The sequence below is a fragment of the Podarcis tiliguerta genome (assembly GCF_965153285.1).
Source record: "Podarcis tiliguerta genome assembly, chromosome: 6".
Lineage (NCBI taxonomy): Eukaryota > Metazoa > Chordata > Lepidosauria > Squamata > Lacertidae > Podarcis > Podarcis tiliguerta.
The window spans coordinates 41,919,381-41,945,256 of NC_139539.1; the positions used below are offsets into that span (position 1 = coordinate 41,919,381).

The following is a 25,876-nucleotide window of genomic DNA, read 5'->3' on the forward strand; positions in this document are numbered from 1 at the left end:
ATAGATAGATAGATAGATAGATAGATGATAGATAGATAGATAGATAGATATAGATGATAGATATAGATTCTTACTTGCACAGGGCTCCTGGGAGTAATTTGAAGCCAATCAGATCCATCTTTGAGAGAAGGGTATATAACTTGTGTCATTTCACACATGAGCCTGGAACTGATATATCCTCAGAAACTAGGCATAAAAACCTCTCAGAAATAGTACTACAGTACTGTTTTGGTCTTCTATGGCAGCAGTAGTCATTTTTCTTAGTGGGAGGGAGGGCAGAAACACGACATAATAAGAAATGAAATATTTTGACAGTATTATTAGGAATTTTCTTTTAGTTTAAATTAAATTAAATTAAATTTGTTTTGTGATGAATATTCTGTGCTCTGTCTGGACCATACAATTGGAAATAGCTGTCAAAGAGAGCAAAGAAGAATCTGAATGTAATTAACAGATTGATTGATTAGTTTAAGTGCATAAAGACTGCCCAGTCCAGGAAGTGCATGGATGATTGTACAGGCTTTCCAAGCAATTAAAAGGGAATTATATTACATTGTTGTAGTAGCTTTAAAAAAACAACCCTGCATCTTTAATAGCACGCCAAGATGTAAAAATCAAGGAAATGAAGCTTCTCTGCTTATATGGAGACTGGTGGAGGGTGGGGGAGCTTCCGTTACCAGTTTATTGCTGAACCCATCCATTGGGGGCACTTCCAGATTGTGGCCATTTTCAGGTGAGATTCAGTCAGATACCAGCTTCAGGTTGAAGTTGATTGGGAGATCTTGCAAACAGGCCAACTTCCCCAAAACATGAGACTTTTTATTAGAAGGAAAATGTTGGGAAATATGCTGAAAAGTGTGGCTAACCCTTGCTTTGATGCAACATCATCTAGCCTCCACACAAATCAGAATGGATACTCATGGGAAACGTTGACAGCTATGGATACTCATTAGATACTCATTAGATACCCAACACCATCTAACCCCTGAAAACAAATCAGTGTGTATATATCTACCCATTGTAGCTGATATCATATGAAATAGGATTACCAATTGATCAGGGGGAAATGGCCTGATCTTCTTTTGTACCTTTAACAGAAATTAGCAGATGAAGTTTACCACAGCATAGAGTTGAAACTTACACAACATATTTAATATGATATAAAAAGAAACCAGCAGATCATGTTCCAAATGTTACAAGCATAAATCCAGAGTAACTCAACAAATATCAATGGGGTTACGCTAGCTTACACTGGTGTAACAAAAGGCCAAGTATGGCCCCATAGATAGATAGATAGATTAAATTAAAAGCAAGTTTCATGCCTGCATTTCCATTAAAATAAATGATCCCAAGCATGCCCAACCCCAACATGGGTACCAGTGGGAGATGCTGAGTTTTATCCGGAGGGATGTCCAGTGGACTGAGGTTGTTTGGTCATTAGGGACAAAATCCAGAGTCCTCTGTTTTCAAGGGATTTGGATTAAGGCTCCACCCAAGCAGTGGTTTGGAAAGAGCAGAGATTGATTAGATAAGATGATAGATAGATAGATAGATAGATAGATAGATAGATAGATAGATGATAGAAAGAAAGAAGAGGGTAGGTTGTGTATATTGCTGATTGCAGAGCTTCATTTACATTTAGCATGGTTGACCTCATACTGGTTTGTGAAATATAACAGAAGTGATAAAGGGGCTACAGGAAAAATCATGACAGGAGATATTTCTCAATGTTCAAGTCTTTCAGTCTGAATTGTAAGAGAGGATCAGGAAGGCAGTGGAAGAATCTGGAGTTGTTTGATGGTTGAAGGTGAAACACCTTAGGGTGCAGGGCCTTCTCTAGAATTCTCTATTTCTATTATGCTCTGCTTGCATATTTATACTTCAATTATTATAAAGACACTCTATGTCTCCAGTGCTCTCTCATCCAAAGAAAGCTAGACCCCGTGTCATTGCCTTTCAGCTTGGGAAGCACATAACAAAATCTTCAAATCCAATGTGAAAGGAGAAGAGAACATGAGAATGGCCAGTGAACTAAATCATCAGCTTTTCTGAGTCACCGGAGAGTCATTAGCGCTCTTGGAACTGAGGTTGAAATATGAAAATGTACTGAAGAATCTCAACTGGAGAAGTTATGCACGGGTCCAAAGCCTAATTTTCTTTCAAGAAACCCCCACTGAGTTTCATTTCACTAAGCTGTAAAAAGACTTGATTGGCTATAAAGAAGGATTTAGAGAGCGTGCAGAGTGGAACCTGGCTCTTGGGGCAGAGCAAATCATGAGGATCAAAAGGGGCCTGAGTCATGGAAGTGAGTTGAGCAAACATAGCTCAGTCGGTGTCAAGTGATTAGGAGAAGAGAACTGCTCCATGTGTTGGAAGTGACTCATATAGGTCAGCAGAATAGGAAAGTCTTGTGCCCTGTTTATCCGCTGGGGTCCCCTTCTGATGTAATGTTTATGTTCACCAATTGACATTTCAAAATTATTACGCAAGCACCTCTGCATGGGAATGTTACCTGGGGACTGTGACATTTCTTGAATGGATCTCTGAACAGAATCCTAGGGTTTTCAAGTAAAGTTGTGTTGGTGGACACAGCTCTGGACAAAGTCACATAGATGTCTAATCCTCAAGTAATGTTTCCAGGGGTGCTGACACTGAGGGGGCCCAGTGTCACATGATGCATCCCACCCCCACCTAGCATGCCAGTGCTCTCCCAGCAGCAGGGGCATATGGGAAGCACAGAGGATGATCTCCCCCCTCTGCCTGTGCTGCCCCTGCCCAGCACGCCAGCACTCTCCCATCATCAGCGAGGGATGGTGGCCCCCTCAATATTGGGGGACTTGGCCCCCTGTGCACAAATATTGAGGGGGCCAAAGCCCCTTCTACCACCTATAGTTGGCGCCCCTGAATGTTTCCATGTGGCAGAGGTTTTCAACATTATTGAGTCCACGGCTCCCTTGACCAAATGCATTCTTTATGTGGCACCCCTATGGGGCTCAGGAGCCCAGTTATGTCACCCCTTGCCTGCAGAGCTGGCAGCCTCTCACCCTTTTTTGAACACCCTCCCTTGTTCCCTCAGCCTCCTCTCCCCTCTCCTTGGGAGTCCTCTGGTCAGCCACTGCCCCCCCCCCCCGCCCCAAAGAGAGGTGTCTCTCAAAGGCACCATTCGCCTGTGGAGCTTGTAGGCTACTGCAATAAACAGTTGTGCAAGCCTTGGGGAGGCAGAGATGAGAGAGGGCATCAGAAGAGGGAGTGGAAGAAAGAGGGACAGAGGTTAGTGTTGCCCGTTGCACCCTTGGCCATCATTCAAGGCACCCCAGTGTGCACACTGGTTGAAAACCACTGTCATATGGGAAGTGCTTGCAAAATCACATTTAAAAGCCTATCTTTTAACTCAGGAGGCTATTAAGCCAGAAGCTGCCCTAGGCTACAGGAGGCCGGCACCTAAATTTTCACCTTATTGGTAGGGCCTGGTGTGTGGAATATTACATATGGGCAGCTTAAATTTAAATCCTTGTGTTGCCCCTATTTCTCAGTCTCAGTTCTTACTCCAGAAAGTAGGGTGGGTAATAGGCTTTGGCTATAGCTTGTGGTTAGTGAGGAGAGCGCTTAGCCATGAGTCCCAGTTCAGGTGACAAGCTAAGATAAAGAGACTGCAGCACAGCAGAAAAAAAGGACTGGGGATGCCATGCTTTTTCCACAGAATTCCTCCCGAAAACAATGAGATGGTATTGTCCTGTCACTACCAGGGGGGGCTTGATCTATGTGCATTCATGACACATAGTGGCAAGATGCCCAGAATGCAAGCCACTCAGGCTTTGACAACTTGATACCCTGTTTTTAGAAGTTTTTAAGGAGACCTGGGGAGAGTAATGGAGGCAGCACACAACCCTCAAATCATTTCACAAGTACCGTACTTCTCTCTTTTTAAGTGTGCGTTCTCAGATCGATTTTTTCTTACAGGTTTCCAATTAAAAATCTACCCAGAAATGGAATGGGATGGACTTTGTCCCCTCTGGAACTAAGACGGACTGGGCTTTAATGGGTCGGTCTGTCCCTACCCACAAGCAAGGCATTAGCTATTTCAGGCTAGCATGACTAGTTTGGCCCCACTGGGCCCCACATTGTAGGGGGCACCACACTAATGCTGTATAACAAAGTGCAAGAGGTGGGGGCACCAAATTTTAGCATCTCACAGGGTGCCGCTGGAATTTGAGAGCCCAAGGTTCGCCACTGGTACCCTGCTACACCCCAGACACACACAATGGAGGGGTACCTACTCATCTATATGGGACTCTATTAATATCTGTTAGTTGTTTCTAACAAACAACATATGTTTATTGTTCCTAGTCCAAGAGAATAGTCCATGCCAGCTCAGTTCCACATTCCCACGGCTTCTCTCAACTGTATTTTGGCATGCCGTTGCTCCTCCTCTTTGAGTAATTTTACTGAAAGGAAAGCAACATTATGCTTGAGAGCTTCAAGGGGAAATTGCCTGAAGGATGGGGAGGCACAATTTCCCCTGTGACACCTGTCCTGTATAGACATTGCAAAGGGAAATTGTGTGAAAGTTAGTGAGGCAACAGAGCGTTCTGATAAGCAGCCTCTTATGCAAAAAGACTCCCACATACAAACACATACACATGGCCCAGAAGGTATGGCCATATCCTTCAAATCATCATGGCAATGGGATTGTCCTTTTCAGGTACACCGTTCTATCCTTTGGCAATCTCTCTCTAGTACTGCACTTGTGTCACAGTAGTGAACTGAAGAGGAGTTATACTGTGGGGAAGAGAATGAGTAATTAATCAAGCAATTATTCTCATTTTAAAATGGTGCTGTTAAAGTACCATCATCCAAATCCCATTATGTTTGGCAACTCAGGTACATATTGACAGTATGTTGCTACCATCATCCGTATCATCCCATAAGAGCCTAAACGGGGGGAATATCTGTTCTCTGTCACTCTTCATTGTACCCACAATGCACTTCACATGGCTCCACAGAATACAATCTGCTATGCACTTTTATCTATTGATTAGCACATGCCACAGTATGGTGTTCCTATTACCATGGTATTTATGAGTGCCCGTCATCTATAAATAAATTTGAATATCCCTTTCCTTTTGATCCAGCATCCTTATTAGACAAATGGCACTTTGAAATTTTACCTATTTAAATGAAATTGCTTCCTTTTCTTCTTCTTTTTGGTCTCGATAAATAATAACAAATCCGACTTCTTTTATAAGCTTCATGTTGTTGGCTAGGGGTGGGTGGGTGCAAATAACTCAATCTGAAGTGTTAGACAGCAAGAGTACAACACAAATGCTACATCTGGGTGTGTTCTCTTCTCTAATTTTGAGACAAATTAAGGAGTTGGTATTTAAGAAGCCAGTATTACTGTGACTTCTAGCACTTCTGTGGATAATACACATATCAAAGAGGAATCTGTGGAACTCTCTTAGGAGACTCCGTAAGAGGCTGTGTAAAACAAGACCTGCAGAGTTTCCTGCAACAGAAGGAGGAGGAGGCAGCAGAATGGAGCAGTCAAGAGAAGGCACTGGGGCAGCAAGGTCAGGGTAGGGATGATAACATATATTCCCCATGTCTAACATAGACTGAAATCAAGTCACTGTGCAAAGCCAAAGTCCCAGAGGAGTGGCGATTGCTGCGAGGCTTAGAACACGACAGATTGCAAGAGTCGGAAGCACATCATCAGGTCCAAGGGGATCGGTGGCTTCAGATGGTTGCCATCCAGGCGCAGATAGCGAAGACGGGGCACGTTTTCGAAATCTGAGGACGCATCGTGGAAAGCGACCATAGAATTGGGGCAAATCTGGGTCCCGTTGATTTCTAAACAGAGAAAAGAAAGCACAGCAGTAAGTTAGGAGAGCCAAGATATTTGATTCTGCACTTCTCTTTTCACCCTCTGAGCTTCCACCAATCGTCAATTCAAAATCCAAGGTTATGCAGTGGTCCCTTTTGGCTTTAAGACCTATGTTTCCATTCATCATTGTGAAATATCTGGAGAAATCCTCCTTGTCTGCTTTGAACAAGGGCTTTCTCAGCTCATTTCTCAAGTCCCATATCACCCTCCCCCCACTCATTTCATAGGCCTGTATAATCTAGTTTATAGATAATACAGACATCTTTCAAAAGAGGTTGGCAACAATGCTGTTGTGTGTACCCACACCACAAAAGTGAACATAGCTTTAAATGCACATAGATATAACATGTTAGAAAAAGATGAATGTCACATTCCAAGGCTGCTTAGAAAAGGGATTAATGTAACACAGCTTGGTGTTTAGCATATTCAGACTAGTACACAATATTGCAATCTGTACATTCCAATCTTAAAGCAGATCCGATGTAAAGATGTAACTAAATGCTTGGTACGGATATGTGACTTCATTCATGTATAACTATTGATTGCTAAAGTGATGGGATGCATTTAGGTAAGCAATACAAGTTTTGCTCGTTGTGAACCACACAGAGAAAACTGAGAAACTTGCACTCAGTTTCCCATATGGAAGACAAACTGGCCACTGGGTCTCTCTGCAGGTTAAGCCTTGGAATCAGTCTGCATTTGTCACTGAGCAGCTCTGATTCTGGGCAAAAAAAAGGGGGGGGGGAGGAGAGAAGGAAGAGGCTTAGGAAGACCCGGAACTCTGCTCCGAGGCCCCCACTGCCCTCCTATGCACCTCTGCCATCTGAGTCCTACCATACCAACAACACAGACATGTATTTCTACAGGGGATCTTGCATACCCTTCAAGTTACTTTTGGTAAGAGACATTCAGTGCCACTGAGATGGTGATGATAAGCAGCAGCAGCATTATATCAACAGAACAGTGTTGTTCCACTTCTAGGTTCCAAAGACCTGCTCAAACATAACACTAGATGGCCTCAGGCTAATGAAGACTCGCATCCATATTATTATTGTAAAATGAAACTATTCAAATGGGTCCCTCGCTGGGGATGTTATGAAGATAAAATAAACAAGTTACTGGGCCTTTGCTGATTGTGATTTATAAATACTGGCTAACATTATTTAAAGGGGGAAAACAGTTGTTGTTTTTTTAAAAAACCTAACTAACAAAGTAGGCCATTATTTAAGCAGGAAAACATCCAACCTCTTCCTTTGATCTATTCTTCAAAGAACCTTAAGTATTCTGTAATTCAGGGATCACTAACCTATGCTCCTCCAAATGTTTCCAGACTCCATCAGCCTCAGCCAGTGTGACAATCAAGACTAATGGAAATGGTAATCTAGCAATATCTGGAGGCCCAAAGTGTTGGTCATACCTGAATCCCTAGTGCTCAGAGGGCTATACAGAAGGCTGGTTATCAAGTAGCCAACTACTACAGCCTTTCTTAAAAGGCCCAGTTTTTAGGTGTTAATTTATCTGCTGCTTAGCAGACATTTACTCTTATTTAGGTTACAATATTATTCATCCCTAGCCCTGACTGGCTCTGCCCCCACCCTCCTTATAACACTTCCCTGAAGTCTGATCAATTATCCAAAGGCACACATCACTGGTGAAAGTACTGAGTAAGAGTAAAGTCTAATACTCTTTTGTACCATGTTTAGGCAAAGCCAACCTGGAGTACTGGTAGTGGTGGTTAGTAAAATTATGTTTACATATGCTTCTTTCCTCCTCTGTGTCAATGGCATGGGATTTAGATATCAACAAGCCACCTTTGACTCTACTTGGAGATTTCAACAAGCCTGTTAGACAAAGGATCAAGGGGTTGTTGGCATTGCAAGTATCAGACTCACCGGGGGGGGGGGGGTGAGAGAGAGGGGGGGGTCCAATTCTCATTAGGACTATGGCAGAGACCAATGAAGCCACAGTCCCCATCCAACTCCCACCCTGAGCCAGCTTTTTTTTTTTTTTTTTTAAGCTATGCAACGTGAACAATGTGGCAAACCTTGCATCAGATTTGGAACTTGTTCATAGCACAACAAAGCCTTCATTTGATCAATTGCTTCCCTGTGCTTATGCTTCTGAAAACCAGATACCTGGGCTTTAAAAATATATAACAGAAGCAAGCTGATATATTTCCACCTTCCTAGAGAAGCCAGGGTAGGGGTGGCACCTATTATTAAGAGAGAGGGGAAAAAACCTTTTTAAGGGAACCAGCTGAGGATGTAAGGCAAAGAGGTTGGTAAAAAGCCATGCTTGGCTCCAAGGCATTGCACATTATAAGCACTGCAATTATGATTAACAGCAATCTTAATTATAAGAGTTCATGAATCAGAATTTGCTTCCTGTTGCTAAATCATGAACCATATGTGCACTTGAATCTCAGTGCAAACAGTTTATATTTCATGCCATGGCACAAGCTAAGGATTATATCCATGCCATTTCTTCTTTTATTGTTTCAGTTATCTTGAGAATATTAGGGGGCACGGCTAGGATGGGGTCACCAACTTGGTGCCCATGGTCACCAGTGTGCCCACCAGTACCTCCTATGGTGTCTGCAAAAGGTCTTTGTACCTAACCCATTAAAAAAACTCACAATATAAGAGAGATGTTGGCTCTTCCTAATCAGTTCCTGTCTGCACTGGCTTAGCCTCTCTTACATTGCCAATTAAACATGACAACATTTCATTATCTGTCATGCTTGGACACCCACCTTCCTATCCAATTTGAGCAGAGGAGAGGTGCAAAGTGCTTCTCTTTTTCTGCTCTTTGAGGAGTGGCAGCCATTTCTTGTTATGCCACATCCTGATGGCAGCCATTTTGTGACTGGCACCCATGGCCCTTCCTTAAAGTTCAAAATGTACCCACTGGGTGGTAGTCAATAACATTTTAGTCACAGTAGACCCATCTAAACTTATTTCCTGTCATTAATTTCTGTGGTTCTACTCTGAGTAAACTTAATTGAACACCACCTACACAGTCCCCAAAAGGTTGATTCTCCTTATATTATATTTTCTTTCATGTAGCAACCTAGGCAGAGCAAAGGGCAAGTGTGGTGATGTCTTTTGCTGGAGTGCATCTCTAACTGAAAGTAACTAATGAAGTAATTAGTACCCTCAAACTGAAGCACTAATGAGACCCCATTACCATTTAGTAAAATATCTGTACCCACAAGTATCACATCCCTGCTGTGCAAAATGCTTTTATCCTTACTGCACAGATGGAACAACTGATGCTGTGAAACACATGCTTATCTGTTCAAAAGAAATTTTAAAACCCTTTAGGTCTTAATCCTGAGAAAACTCCCCAAGGGGTTAAGAAGTTTGGGAGTGCCTCCTGAAACGGGGCAAGTCCCATTGCATTTTCTAGGTGATATCCAAGCTAAGTGTCAACTTCAATGCTGTGGGGTTAAGAAGAAGAAGCCCCTAAATCTGAGCTCCACATTTCCCTGCTTCTAAAAGTAGGTCTCTAGCCTTTGTACTTGCTAATAAAAGATGTAAAGTGTGACCTTAGGATAACCTTAGACTAGAGACTGCAAGGCGTGTGAATCTAAGTTATGAATTTAAAACAAAAACTTGTAATTTTAACACAAGAATCATTAGTCTTAGATCCTGCCTGTGTTCTGTTGAGCACAGGAGTCATAAATGTTGCATCAATGAGCTAGCCTGGTTCAAATGAAATGCTTTTGCCTTGAGCTGCCAGATGTGAATAAAGTTACTCAGAATTTAACTACATTTTCTCTCTTTGGAGCCCATTGTATAAGTTGGCTTCATTGGCCTAACCCACTGCTCTTCCAGAGTGCCAAAAGTTTAAAGCAAAGTGAGGGGGGGGTGGAAATAGCACTTGGGCCGGTTGTTTCATGGCTTATTGTTTCCTTTGCTTGCTAAGAATTTCTGGAAAGGATTCTGCATTCCTGCTTTCCTGCAGATGTTTTCAATCAAGGCAGCAGGTGGTGGGAGCTCCAGCAGCACAAACATCTGGGGGTAGTAAGGGCTTTGTTATTCCCATGACTGTGCTTGCGCACTCTGTGGGATGACACCTGTCCTATGAACTGACATGGGCTTTGCCCAAAAGTGTATGGCCCAAAAGCATTGGCTAGATTATCTGCCTCAGATAAAAAGTATGGGCACTATATATCTTGACTTGGGCACCATTTGCTGCTTCACCTCAGGAAGCAAAATGTCTTGGACTGGCCTTGATGACCATTCTTAGGTGGCTTGGTTCTGCCACATGTTCTCCTGTAGGCCTAGCCAACTGCAGATCTCTGCTGACTCACTTTCAATGGAATTGTTATTCAAGTAGAGGTGCTCCAGCTTGGAGTTGATGTAGGGGATGTTGGTGAGGTTGTTGTATGCCAAGTGCAACACCAGCAAGTTAGTGAGGTTGAAGGAATTCTTGGGCAGTCCTTTGTCGGAGAGCTTGTTGTAGTTAAGCCTAATGAAAGCCAAGTTAGGGAAATCTTTGAAGTAGTTGTTGGGGATGTCTTCGATTTGATTCTCGTCTAGGAAGAGCTGGTGGATTGCATTGGGAACCGAAGGTGGCATCTTGTGTAGCCTGTTGTGAGCTAAGTTGAGCTGCATGAGGTTCTTGAGCCCCTTGAAAGTATTTTTGTTGAAGTTTCCATCATTCAGCTCATTGTGATGAAGGTCTAAGAGGATGAGGTGATTGAGGTTGCTGAATACACCAGGAGGGATCTTAGAGATCCGGTTCCTGCTCAGCCGAAGTTGTTCCAGATTGGGAGGCAAATGGTTGGGTACTTCCCTAAGATGATTCTTTTCCATGTACAGGAACATAAGGCTTGCCAAACTACCCAGCACCTTCTTGTTCACCTTTGCGATGCGGTTGTTATCCAGATTAATCCACCTCAGCTCTGTGGCATTCTTAAAGGACTCCTCAGGAAGCTCATCAATGAAGTTATTCTGCAGGTAGATATAATGGGCCCTGGGTGGGAAGATGGGCACTTTTCTCAGGTTGCGGCTATCACAATAAATGGCTGAAGGGAAATCTGGAGGGCAGAAACATTCTCTAGGGCAGTCTGGGAAAACTGAGGGAGGTCCAGGTGGCAGAGGCGGAGGCAATTCTGTAGGTTCAACTGGTTCAAAGGGTGGAGGAGTAGCACGCTTTCTTCCAGGCTTGCGCCTCTGTCCATTCACCTCACAAATCAGCACAAGAATGAGTGGGAAAATCAGTCTGGCAAGCCCCTTCATGGTCTAGACAGTTGCCTGTTAGAAGACAAGAAGAAACCATCGAAAATAGGACCATGACACATACATATTGGACATTAACTTAGTGTTGCTATCCTTTTCTCCAGCACTGGATTTCCCTGACCAGAGTACCTTTAGGTGCAAAAGTGAAGTGTGTGTGCTTTAATGGCCAGTAGTACATAGCTTATTTGGTGCACAACTATTTATGGTCAGGCAGAGCAATCCTGCAGTGGCATAGCTAGCTGTTAAGGTGCCTGGAGCAGCGTGCACACCCTAGGGGTGGGGCAAGCCACCCATGGAGTGGGGTGCGATGGGGCAGGATGCACCACGGAGCCTCCAAGGAGTCCGCCTGCTGCCTCCCCTTCAGCTGTAGGGTGGCTGAGGGGGAGGTGGTGGGCAGACGCAATCCCCATACTGCTTTTTCAGTCAGTGTGGAGCCTGCAGGCACCTGAGCCACCACATCACACCCAGGAGGGACGCATGGCTTGAGCACACTGCAGGCCCCATGGTAAGCGCTGCCCCCACGATGTGACGCCCAGTGCACAATGCCCCCCCAACTACGCCTCTGGAATCCTGTATACCAGGGGGAAGAGAACCTTCTTCAGCTCAAAAGCCACATTCTCTTCTGGCCCACCTTCTGGGGGCCACGTGCCAGTGGCATCCAGGGCCAGAGGCAAAAGTGGGCAAAGCAATGCATGTAAATCTTATATTTGTGCTGGAGGCTGGTTTCCACACACTCTCATACACCCTGCTCTGGCCTCCAGCCAGGCAATGAAGAGGCATTATCAGGGTTCAAGTGCACATTCCAGCCAGGGACAAAGACTTAGGAAGGATATGACTGGTAAGGAGTTGGCTGTTAGTGGTAAAGAAAAAGGCCAAGGGTCATCACTAAATGAGTTCTGCTCAGAGTAGACCTAGTGAAATTAATGGACCTATCTATATTCCACCTTTTAGGACAAGGTCCTGGCAAACTGGCTTTCAAAAATTAGTATTACAATACAGCAGTACAATAAATGCACATCAGTTATAAAACGACTCAGCCAATATAAAAAAAAATCATGCATGTAAGATGCTATCAAATGCGAATGAAAGCCATCAGATCAGATCAGTGGCTGTTAAAATAAAGGCTCAAGATCGGAACTGTTGTATTTGGACTAACTAAAAGTATTGGAGCAGGACGAAATAAGAACATCATTACCTGAAATCCAGAACACGGGAAGTCATTCAAAATAGTTTAATTTGGTATTGGATAATTGGCTTTTTTAATTGTATAACATTGTATAATGCTGTATTAATGTATAACATTGTATAATAATTGTATAACATTGTATAATGTTGTATAATGTTGTATTAATGTGGCTTTTATTGGATTTTTATAAATGAAAACTAATAAAAACTATTAATAAAAAATATGCTATCAAATGCTGATCACATCAGCCAACGGAGAACTGTCAAACCTTGCAAATATTTGTACACTAGGATATTCAGTAAATGTTTGGAGAACATGCATACAGCCAATAAACAAACAAGGAATATTTGCCATCAAAACTAGAAGAGAATGCTAAGGTGTGGTTCAATTTTTTGCTCCATTTTCTGGTTCCTTGACTCATACTTTAGGGAACTAGATGTACTGCTTTATGGTGGTAGTCAACTAAGTTGCACTCAGAGCAGACCTAGTGAAACCTGTAGTCCTAAACCCAGTCATGTTCATTAAGTTAAATCGGTCAACTTAGTTGAATACTACACTCAATATCTTCCATTTTCATAGCTTTCTTTTCACAGCTGTGGATTAGAGAAAGAGATAAATGTGATCCCCATCTTGCAGCCTGGAAACCCAGCCATGGATCAGTGCTCCTTGTGCCATCAGCACAGCTGGCTTCCAGCCTTGAGTACAGGAGGGTTCCCTGGAAAAGGGAGAGCACCTGCCTTTACCAAGGGCATCTCCTAAGCTCATGAAGACGTATTGAAATGCATATATTTGGTTTTTGGTTTTTCATAAATCATGTGCTTACAGCTTGCCATCTCATCTCCTTTTTACGATACCAAAAGGAAGTAATTTGCACAACAAACCCTGCAGTTGAAAATTGTTTAGGCCCGTTGTCTTATTTATATATCTCTTTTAAAGAATTTTATAGATGGACAGCCAATGCTGTAACACATACAAAGTTCTCCATTGTATCTTTTCCTCCCAATCCCACAGCACTCTGTACATTTTAAAAATGGCTGTTTTATTGATGATGGTGATGATTACACTCGGACAGCTTTTTAAGTATATGTTTTAGAAAAACTGAGCAGCACCTGCTAGCCAGTTCCATTTTCAGAATACCTCATTTCTTTTTTCAGCACCATCCTTTCAATTGTGTGTGTATCCTTCATCTTGAAAACAAAGAGCACATCTAAGCATAAGCATAGCTAACCTCTGCAGCAAGGCTGCCCTTCCCCTCATTGCATGGAAGCTGGGACACCACACAGCCACTGCTAGAGTACGTCTAGCATAAATATCTCACTGAAGAATAGCATCCTCTTCTTAAACAACCATCTGGAAAGGCCCTTATTCTCAAGAGTGTCAGAGGAATAAGAGGGCTTCTCATGGTCACAGATGTGAAGGAAATGTGAGCAAATTATAGTCTGTACAACAATGTCCTTGAAAGCTGTAAAGAACCTGTAGGTGTAATAGCAGCTGAGAAAGGTGCAGAGAACTGCTGTCTTCTTACTGAAAAGCTAATGTCTACCATCTCTTCATTTTTCATGTGAGGAAGGGAAACAAGAATCATGTACCTATACCTATGTATTTGGACTGTGGCTCCTTCAAAAAAAATTTTTTGAAAAAAATTACTTGCAGCATTTGACGGGAGGCATTTAACTTCCCATACTGCCCTGTCTGAATCCTGTGGAAAATAACACAACAGCTTTTGATCCACCCAAACGTGCATCTTGCACAAAGCTAATTGTTTGCATGGGAAAGCTGAACTAGAGAAAAAAGGGTGCCAACATACACAATGATTCTTTTTATTATTCTCATGATGACTTCATTTACTCGCTCCTGTTCTCTGCTTGTGATATATCCTAATAAGTATTTGGGGATCTATCTAATTCTGGGTCCAAATTATTTTGTGTGGTAGCACTGAAGATTGGAATTCAATTGCACACCCACCACCATCCTACTTTTATTAGTGTATCCTTTAAATTTTTAAGGACTTATTCATGCTTAATTGTGTTGCTTAATCTCTGCTGTGCTGTGTCTCAAACGGTAATTGTGATTTATTTTATTTTCCATATTGTATCCTAGCCATATTTAGCTGTGCCACCCAGAGAACTTAGGATGTCATCAATAAAAAGAAAATAATACTCAAATTATGGAATTAAGTTTCCCCCCTGCTTTCCATCATTCCATCCATCAGGCTTCCTAAGGACTTGGTTCTCATTAGGCATCAAAGTAAGTGGCAGATTTTTCAGCATACCAAACACAGCTCCAATTATGGCCAGATTTTTAAAAGAATGTGACACACACAGAGAAGGGAGAAGTGCTTTGGACATCTGGTCTTTAAAACCCTGAAGCACAAGGCAGTTGGATCCAAACAGGCACAGTGGTTGTCATCATTAAAGCCATGCAAGGGAAATGGCTGGGTCCAAGAGATTTTGCAACCGTCAACTTATTAAATCCTTAGCAAGGCAGGAGCAATGCCGCCGAGGTTCCAAGGTTGCGAATACTCCAACACAATGTATCTGGCAAATATGAATGCAAATTGTCAGAACATATGGAGAGGAAAGGGAAAGTTGCTTAGCTGGGGTGTGATGAGGTGGGCGAGGTTACTTTCTTCGTTTCCTGGCATCCTCCTACTGAGCGTGGAAAAATCCTGACAGCTTTGAACCACAGTGTTCCACTTCAACACAAATGGATATTTTAACAGCACTGCCACCAAGCGCCTGCACTGAAATCTGCACCACACTTTTTCTCTCAGTTGTAAAAATGCACAAGCAGGGCCTAATTAACTTAGGAGCCTCAAATGGTGCCAAGGGGCACTGGAGCCATTAGAAGTTCTGCCAAAATGGTTTATTGCAGCTTTGGAACACGTTCAATGGAAATATCGCCTTAGTGATCTATGCTTAATATGGAAGCTGACTCACAAGACAATGAATCAGTACCAAATAGTCTTAAGGGTGCTGTCAGGCTCTCAACTACAGCAACCAGCAAAACAGGAGCAAGCTTCTCCCTTGGGCAGAAAAGAAATGGTTTCAGGCCCATACTCTGTCACAAACTTCCTTTGCAACCATAGACAAGTCATTGTGCTTGATTTGGAAACTTTTCCAGAGTCTCTCTGCAGAATTGTATTAAAACTTGGTCTAGGGGACCCGTGGCCCTCCAGTTGTTGACTTTTGAAAACAAATCCAATCACAAGATTTAAAGTCAAGGGACTATGTTGAATTTTGCTGCTCCTTCTGCTTATTTCACCTAACAGAGCAGCTCTTAATTGTGGTCTGTTAGAATGTATTCTGCAATTGGTCACACTGGAAACACTGAGTCAAGCTGGTGTAACTCTAGGAACTGAATTATCTCCATTAAAATGCACAGGTAGCACGCTCTCTCGCTCTCTTTCTCTCTCTGCCCCCATGCAGCTCTTTTGGATCAACTGACAAATCCCAAACCAGGGCCAGACTCTGGTAATATGGTGCCCTGAGCAAGAAAAAAATTGGGTGCCCCCCAATATTCCTTATTTTCACAATAATTATTTTTGGTACAGCTGCTTTTTATGGACCTTCTCAGTATGACCTATACAAATATAGGTGATATCATCATCATAATGTTGTGCCCCCTCAGCTCAGCACCTAAATGTGGCACTGGCCAAACCCAACTGAATACACACACAGAGAGATTTCTAGTTTTTAAAGTATACACCTTTCAACCCATTAAAAGGGCTTATTCAGAGCCTATTCCAGTTGTGGCAATGGCCCCAAATTGTTCCTCTCTGACCCATATGCCACACTCCCCCTCCTATTTGTACTAACACCCACACACAATGAGCAACCACAGAGATAAACAGAGTTGTGTAACTCTGGGCCACACAGGCAGGCAGACTTATTCTGTCCTATTAATTTCACTGTGGCAGAGCAATGCACATATTGGTTGCTCTGCTTGCTGTGCTGTGCAGCCTACCAACATGTTCAATTTCCCCACATCTGGGAACACGGCCTTTGTAAGTGAAGTAAGATAAGAGAAATGTTCTGAGCTGTAGGGGATTTCTGAATCGTCGGATACATGAAGCCTGTGTGGCTTAACTCTATCTTATAATAGTGCTCGCAAGAGTCTGTTTTTGCCGAGGCCCAGCAGTCATGTTTTATTGGGTGCACTAAAGAAATGCTTACCAGCTGACTCTTTTCCGTTCTCTAGCCTCATGCTGTATAACCAAGTTCCTTATTGCTTAAGATGCTGCTAGTGAACTTGAATATCATTAGCTTCTTTTCCATGTATGTGGAATTACAGCTCATATATGGCCCACTGGATGACACTTGCTACCAAAAGAGTAACCTTCCAGGTATGAAAGGCCACAGAAGTGGCAACAAGTCAGATGTTAAGTCCAGAGATTATCATACTAGTAGAAAAAGAAAGGGCTCATTGATGCTTTTGTTTGTCCCGTGCTTAGAAAACACGAGTCCAGGTGGTTTTCTGCTTGTTCCATGCTTTCTAGGTACAGGTCTGAGCAATTTGGCCTCTGTTCTGCCATTTTCCCAAAGAAAATCTGGTCTTTGGTGTTAAACTGGAACAAGTAGCAATCAGCGGAAACCTTATTGCTGTTTGTTCCAATTCAGTTCTAAACTGCAGCTTTTCCTTGGGAAAAGCATTGGGGCAAACAGAAGTGTGGAAAGAAAGAAAGAAAGAAAGAAAGAAAGAAAGAAAGAAAGAAAGAAAGATAAAAACCCTGAAAAACATAGGCCATGCTTATTTGAGAGCTATATGGCTTAAAAATGAAATCATAGTCCCACTCTATTCTGCCTTGGTCAGATCACACCTGGAGTGCTGGGTCCAGTTCTGGGCCCCCAAATTTAACAAGGATATGAACAAGCTGGAACATGTGCAGGGTAGCGCAACCAAGATGATCAAGGGTCTGGAAACCAAGCCTTATGAGGAATGGTTGAATGAGATGGGTATATTTAGCCTGGAAAAAAGGAGATTGAGAGGAGATATGATAACCATATTCAAATATATAAAGGGCTGTCACATGGAAGATGGAGCAAGCTTGTTTTCTCCTGCTCTGAGGCTAGGACCCAATCGATTCAAGTTGCAAAAGGAGATCACGACTCATCATCAGGAAGAACTTTTGGCAGTAAGAACTATTCAACAGTGGAATGGACTCCATTTGAAGATGGTGAGCTCTCCCTCATTGGAGGTTTTTAAGCAGAGGTAAGCCCTGAAAATTAACAATATAACTACTTAGCTAAAGTGGGTTATAGGCCGGTAATCACAAGCCACATTTATGCTAATACCCAGACATGGTACTGTGACAATGGATTTTTGAAATTTTGACAGCAGTTGACCCGCCTTTGAACAGACTTGCTAAGCAGATAGGCTTCTGCAAGAAGGAAGATTACCAGTCAAAGCTAACCTAAAGTCAATTCAGCAGAGAGACACTTCCATAAGATTACAGGATGGTGTGTGAAAATGTGTACAAAGCATCTTGCTTCTCTCTTAGACAAGCCATTAGATTGACACAGAGCTTGTAGTCTTGATTACATTGGCTTAAAAAAAGAAGTAGTACACAGTCTCGCCCTGTGTTTTCTTACTTGCTCGAGTGACATGGGTCAAAATGATTTACAGAGCAACCTGGCACTGTAGGCCTGGAAGACTTTCAGATATTACTGCTCCAAGTATGTTACTTTATTTCCTACCGCTGTTGTTGCAAATGTAATGTGATGGTGCAGAAATGTTCCATGCGATACATCGAAAGTTGGGGATAGTGCTGGAAATATTCAGTGCAATACACAAAGGGTTCCCGGAGTTTGTGTGTGTGTACACACACACCCATCATGTATTTAGCATACTGTGGGACAAACTACAGATAAAGCTATGAATAGCCATGCCTGGACAATGCCTTTTCCTTTTCAAAGAATAGGATAAAGAATAAAATGGAAGGGAGAGGTTAGAAATATTCCCATGACAATTGCTTCCTCCCCACCCCCCAAAACCTCTCAGACAGCTGCATTTCCACACCTGCTGGTGTGTTAGCCATCACCATCTTTTCATGGTATTTTTGCAAGACAAATGAGGCCACTGGAGCTTTGTTATAGTCCCTGCAGTAGATTTGTCTCTGAAGCAAATAAGCAATCAGTGCAGAACACAGTCACATCCTCCATTTGACTCCATTGCTATTCCATCTGCACCGGCTACCAGTTTATTTCTGAGCCCAATTCGAAGTGCTTGTTAGTACCTTTAAATCAATAAACCAAAGAGCCTGGGATTAGGTTACTTGAAGGACCATCTCCTCCTGCATCAGGGGTGGGGAAACAGTGGTCCTCCAGCTATTGTTGAATTTCTACTGCCATTATTTCTGACTATTGGCCATGTATGGCTGGGGTTGATGGGAACTGGTGGCCAGCAACATCTGGAGGGCCACAGCTTCCCCATACCTAGTATAGAGAAACTATTACATGAAAAAGGTTACAGGCTGATGCCACAGAAGAGTTCACAATCATGAGCTGCTTTCTCTTTCAGGGGGCAATCACACTTAGTGCAAGATTATTTTTTCAAGTGCTCTTGTGAAAGCATCCCTGCTTAACAGAATCAATATTAACAATTCCTATTACTTGGCAGCAGCTTCTGTTGATTTCTCAGAGAATTCAGTGTTGCCTCCACTTTCCTTCCCATGAGAATTCTGGTACTTCACATTCTTTCTCTCCCAGCTCTTTTTTCTTTGCATGGCAAGCCTTTCTCAGCTAGTTAAGTTTTCCCTCCCCTGTGATTCCAATGATTACTGACCCTATGCTGCTATTCAACATTTTCCTGAGCTTAATAGCAGTGTAGGGGAGCAATTTCTATCAATATGGTGGAAGGGGCAGGGAAGATATTAAGCTTTCCTCTTCCTGCAATTCCATCCCTGTTTCGCTGCTCAGCTGACTGGAGAACTGCTGAGAATGGTGAAAAGTAGACTGGACTGAGGATATGTTGAGGACCATATAAGATTAGTCTGTGGGGCAAAAACAGCCCAGATAATGGCTAATTGGGGATTATGCATAATGACCAGAAAATGTACATAATAACATCAATATATGCACATTTTCTAAAGCATGTTGGGGAAATGTGCACACTTCCTTCTTCATGGACAGATTATGTGCACACTCTCCATGAAACCTCGGGAGTATGTACAATAAGGGTACCAAACATCCCCGTTTACCGGGAACAGTCCCTGGATTTGCAAATCAGTCCCCTGACAAAATCCATTGTAGTTGAAAAGTGTCTCCTGATTCATTGGGGGAAAAAAATGGTAACCTTCATGTACAAGGGCCAGTTGTCATGCACCTTAACTGCTCATTTTACAGTCATACTGTATACAGGACTGGCTCAAGACATTTTGGCACCTGAGGCAGACCACAAAATGTTCAGCCTCCATGCCAGGGAAGAAGGAGTGAGTGAAGATCTACATCAGGGGGAATAAAGATTTACATCTCGAACAGGTGTGGGAGAAGGAGACTAGCAGTGTCTTCAGTCCACCATGTGGCTGCTGTAGATGTGACATTAGGAGGAGACATGGTATTAGGAAGCTGAGGAGGTGGCAGATTCAACCTCCAAGGAGCATGCTGCAGCTGCTGCTGCTTCTGTCGCCACCACAGTATCAGCAAGTGATGCATTCCTTGGAGGCCATATCAGCTGCCCCTGTGGATCCTGCTGTCTGAGGTGGTCATGACACCTTGCCTCATGGGTGGGCTGCTCCTATTCATTCATATATGAATGAATATATATATATATATATATATATATACACACTATCTACCGGAAAAAAACACACACCAACCGCTACTTACATGCACAATCACACCACCACCCTGCACAAATAAACTCCGTAGCCAAGACTCTCATCTCCAGAACCAAACGCCTGGCTGACGAAGACCACTTGAACACTGAGTTACAGAATCTCTCAAATGTGTTAATTGCCAATGGATACCAGCAAAACAGGGTTACGAAGCTAATCCAAAAAGAAACACCCCCCAAAAACCAAGACACAGAAGAAAACAATGGCATAGCCCTCCTTCCTTATATCAAGGGCACTACAGATAAAATTAGCAAAATCCTCCATAAACACAATATCAAAACAGCCTTTTGCACCAACCAAAAAATAGCCAATATCCTCAGAAACCCCAAGGATAAAATTCAGTTGGAAAACCAAGGGGTCTATGAAATACCCTGCAAAGTCTGCCCAGCCACGTACATTGGACAAACAAACAGACGAATAAATGCACGTATCGCAGAACACAAGAATGCCGTCAAAAAAGAAGAAAAAACTTCCTCTCTTTTCCAACACATGAAAGAAACAGGACACGAAATTAATTTTGCAGATTCCAAATTGCTCTTTAACATGGAACATCACCACAAGAGAATAATCATGGAAGCCATCGAGATAGAGAAACACCCTCACAACATGAACAAGCGTGACGACACATCCCGCTTGCCAGACATCTGGAAATTAGCCCTCCCCACAAAATCTGACACCAGATCCAGAGGCACACAGAACGCCATCACCAATCAACCACACCAGACCCAAACCCAGACCCTCTCCACAGATAAATTACAGACACCATCCAGTAGCCAAACCAGGGTGGCACCTCCGGATGCTGCACCCCCCTGCAATCCCTACACAGATCTGGCTGGCACAGGCCACAAAACCACAGCTCGCCCCTATACACGAAGCCAAGCCAGAGCACAACCAAGTGCAGTACAGCCATCTTCTCAGAAAAACTCTTCACAAAGTTCAAGAGTTCAAGACACGAAGGCTTTAGCAACTAATCCACACCTAATGACCCACCTAAGTGGGATTCAGGAAATCACTCAAGAAATCACTCAAGATATCCCTCAAGTAATTAAGGAACAAAAGAAGAAAAGGCACACTAGCCTGGGAACCTCCTCTCTGCCCAGAACATTGGAGGCTATACACCACACCTCCTCAACAGTATTTATAGGAACTCAAACACTGAGATCCTGCTCTGTTCCAGTAACAAGAAGCCGAAAGCACCAGCCTGAAGATGACGAGTGAGACCTCGTCGAAACGTCGCCTAGACACCCCATCTTTTACACGGGAAGACACCCGAGGACACCAAAACCTGCATTCCTGTACCCGTGAAAATCTACGAAAGCATATATATATATATATATATATCCAGCCAAAAAAAACACATTAAAACAAAAACACATTTTAAAATCACCACAATGCCAGAACCAAGTGAAATGGAACCCATAACATAGTTACAGAGTCTAAAACATAGCTTCATTTCCCTTCAGTGCTAATAAATTCATCTCATTTTAAACGCCCAAGGGCAGGGGTCAACAACCTTTGTCAGCCGTGTAGTGGGCCAGACTATATTTTTTTTGGGGGGGGGGGGATGAACGGATTCCTATGCCCCACAAATAACCCAGAGATGCATTTTAAATAAAAGCACACATTCTACTCATGTAAAAACATGCTGATTCCCGGACCATCCGCGGGCCGGATTTTGAAGGCGATTGGGCCGCATCTGGCCCCCAGGCCTTAGGTTGTTTACCCCTGCCCAAGGGACTAAAAATGTCTTAACGTGGCATCTTAAAGCAGTGGAAGAACTACCTGCTCCAGCACCAGGGGCCATGGTGCGCCGCCCTTTGGGGACCTGGCGTGTACCGTGGGGTGCATGGCAAGCGGTGTGCGTTCCAGGATGTGCAGGGCAAGTGGCAAGTGTCCCAGGGGCGGGGGCCGAGCAGACGTGATGTCACCCCCCCCCCCCAGATGGCACCCGGGGTGGACCGCTCCCCCTACCCCCCACCTTCATCCCCCAGTGTCTTAAAGACAGCCAGAAGAACTCCTCTGTGAGGGAATTATACACTCTGGGCAGTCACCCCTTTGTTGCCAACAGCGGTGGCACTCTGAGAAGGGACTCGGTGGAGGATCTTAACTTCCATAGAGCTTGGTACTCATAAATCAGTCCTTAAGGTACCTGGTTCCGAAGCCATGATAGACTCATAGCTTAATACCAATGGCTTGAATTGTCTTTGGAAACAACATACCCAGCAAAAATAAATAAATAGATAAAAATCTTAGTGAAGACACAGGAGAATTATGAAAGCCAGGCTGTACAACTCCCTAGTCCACAAGATCAAATTGTTCCCTTTCTTTGTGGGCTTCAGGCCAACACATTTTTTATTCTGGCATGCTTATAGTTTGGCTCATTCCTAAATCTCACTGCTGAAAAGTATACTGCTGGTTACCAGCTGCTGTACTGTTTTTGTTGCTTTTTAAGGTCACAGTGTGATTGTTCTTCAATTATGGTGCTGCTTTCACCGAAGAAACTGATCACCTCTCTGACCCCCATGTCCCAGTCTTGGAATGCACTGTCCCAACAGCCAAACTGCTTTCCTTTTGGGGCTGCTTATGGCTTTGCTGCAGCTGAATTAGTATTTATTGTCACTTTAGTGTAGTTAATAGTATGCTTAGTTTTAATTGGGTTTTATTTTTCTTGCCTTTTACTGATTTGTAAGCTGCCTGAAGAATTGGGAAAGTGGGGTTAAATATAATCTTAAAATACATAAAACATGTTTTAATGTATTTTTCCAGGATCCTCTACTAATACTATACCAGCACTAAAATGTTCAAAACTTCACTGATGTTAGCAAAGTTGTCAGGTCTTAAATTAAAGCAAAGAAGGTGATGTTAAACCACATACAGACATTTAGAGGCCATATATGGACAAATCTGGTATTCAATGCTGACATAGTAAGAAAACAATACTGTACCTATGATTAATTGCGGACATAATAATAACAGTGTATCAAGTCAAATTCCCTCTGTGGTTCCACATTAAAAATAATTAGCTGACAGGGCATCTGAGATCCATGTATATTCTGAATCAGCTGCCACCAAGCCTTGGCAAATGGCTAAAATAGTTTATATTCCATCATAAACTAGCTAGATGTTGCCTCAAATGCATGGAGGCTGGGCAGAGTAGGCATGTCCAATACTGCTGCACCACCGTGGAATGAGTTTCTCTTGAAAATGCTTTAATAATGGGATCATCCTAGGTATTTTTAAAGATACTTCACTAATGAAAATTCAAAAATCTCTGCAAGCATATCCCCATATTGTAAACAGGACTACTAGAACCCTAATGTGGATGGTCATGAAGTGTCTTCTAAACTTAATCCCTAACCATGCTGAGCTTCCACATAGGTTTGGTCCACACAAGGACTTCTGCCTATATCCAATGAATGTAGGCTCTGAACACAGGATTCCTACCCTTTATTTTTCAAGGGTAAAAATCACACGAACATAGTCATGGTGTATTGGACTTTCTGTGTAAGGCCCCTGTGCAGATGTGAGTTCCAACATGTATGGTCAGATACAACAAGGACGTTGGGCAATTGGTACAATTCTCCCCTTCCCATGTATGCGGCTTTATAAATGCTTTGACTGCTCATGCAAAGTAAGATAGGGCTACTATATATTTATGGGGAAACTGTGACCTCCAACTCCCATCAGCCCCAGCCAGGATGGCCCAATGGTTAGGCATGATGGGAGTTATAGTCCAGCAACATCAGGTGTGTGCACAGGCTTCCCATCTATGCTTTGAGGGTTGCACAGAACAGCAAAAAGGGTGAGAAAAACTGTCCCTGCAGGAATTGCCATTTTAACATAACAATCAAAGGTTCAGGAGCCCCGTCCTCTTATGCAGTGGGTTATCCTAATCTCCCTCCTATTTAAGGTGCTTTACCAACTTAGTGTTAGCATCATTAGCAATTGGTGGACAATGGTTTTAGATTGTCAAAAGCATTTGGAAGCTTCTAAAAATTAGACTTTCCACATTCAAATATGGCTTGTGGTTTTTAAAAAATGGAATATTTTGCGCCTGTGCTGTGATTCTCTACAGTCTACTAACCTCAGCATGTTTCATTTCATCAACCGTCCATCATACAGCTAGGAGTCCAGCTGCCACTGACATCATGTATGCAGCCAGCCAACCAGCCAGGCTTCATCAGACAGCTCTTGCCCCATTAACAAACAGCGCTGTATGGCTGTCAAGTTCCCAATTGGTCTGCGGTGAGGAAATGTCAACAGTGTTACGCTAACAAGAAAACACTGAGGACCAACAGTAGACAGAGTCAGAAGTCAAAAAGATCGGTCTGAAAATATTTTGGGAAATGGCGAGATCTGCCAGTAAGCAGGCCTGCATACGCTTTTTCCAGTGATTGCAGATGCTTTCCTAGGAACCTCTCTTACATACATATGATGGCCTGGCAGTGTCTTCATTTGGAGAATGGACATGTCTCCTACTTTACACATGTCCTCTATTGAAAGGCTGTCAATCCTCTGTTTGGAAGGATCTTCTCTTTGCTGTCCAGTTCAATGATAAACAGATGTAGGAAGGGAGCGCAAAGACATCTATTTCTAAATTTGCATCTACAAAATATAAATCAGCAAATTGAAAATTTATGCAATTCTGTGTCCTCTTTTGCCTTCTTTCTCAGAGATGCATTTCTTATGTTTTTGGTGGTGCATAAGTGGCCACCCTATTTGCATCATCAAATAACACTGCCACCTGACACCCCCTCCTCAAATGCACACAACACCACAAGGTCTGTCCGAGGCTGAGGAAGATACTTGGGCAATGGGAAGGAACATGCACTACAGGGCTGTTGGCATACCGGATTAGTGGGAAGCTTGGCCGCCTTTGACATATTTTGGCTGAGCTGTCTCAAAACATTCCTGGGCATCTAAGTTACAGACTCTTTCCATAAAGAGATTCTGTGCCTCCTCCCCTCCCCCTGTATTTGCTGCCATCTGTCTCATCTTAACCCTAGAATTCTTTGGTTCCTGCTTTTTCCCATCATCATAATGGGATTGGGGCTTGGAATCATTAGCTCCAACACAAAACGGTGGACTCAGCAGGGACATAGCATATGAATTATGGGAAGAAAATGAACGCCTCAGAAAACTATTTCAGCAAAATGATCTTTTCTTTAAGTCTAGTTCCCTCTAGTATGAACACAGCCTTTTCACTCTAACGCCCCTCCTTTTGCTCCTCTGGATTTTATCCCAAAAGTTTCTTTTTTATGATACAAGAACTAATGTAAGCTTCTTGTAAGGAGAACTAAAAATGAATTCAGATCTGGAGGCACTGGAGGCGAACAAACCTCCATGCATGCAAAATGTGAATACTGCATTTCAGGAGCTTCCTATAAAGTCATAAAAGAAGTGCCAATCTGCTTTGAATTAGCATAGAACTTTTTAGTTTCTGATGATGCAATCTGTAAGTGTGTCATTTATTTCTATATTTATGTAGCTGGGCTTTCAACAATATAATACACATTTATTTACTAGCTCAACCCTGAAATAACATTTGTGAGCTGAGCTCACAAATTATAAAGGACGGATGGTGAAATTAAGAACGAGCTGGCCACAAATAAACAAACTAAGTAAGCAAATTTTAAGCAAAATCAAGCAAAAATCATACTTAAATCCCACTGTTTAAATCAGAGATAGCCTGAGCTGAATCCATCTCCCAAGGCAACTTTATTTGG

At 42.9% G+C, this 25,876-nt stretch overlaps 1 protein-coding gene across 1 annotated transcript in view; it reads right to left on the minus strand.

The window, feature by feature from the left end:
- Positions 1-1,130: 1,130 nt before the first annotated feature.
- Positions 1,131-25,876, minus strand: part of PRELP (proline and arginine rich end leucine rich repeat protein) — a 34,888-nt gene continuing 10,142 nt past the window's right edge. The window contains exons 2-3 of the mRNA XM_083445590.1: positions 10,200-11,145; positions 1,131-5,850 (exon numbers count right to left, since the gene is read on the minus strand). Coding sequence (XP_083301716.1) covers positions 5,675-5,850; positions 10,200-11,130 — 1,107 coding nt within the window. The 5' untranslated portion in view covers positions 11,131-11,145 and the 3' untranslated portion in view covers positions 1,131-5,674. The remainder of the gene's footprint in view (positions 5,851-10,199; positions 11,146-25,876) is intronic.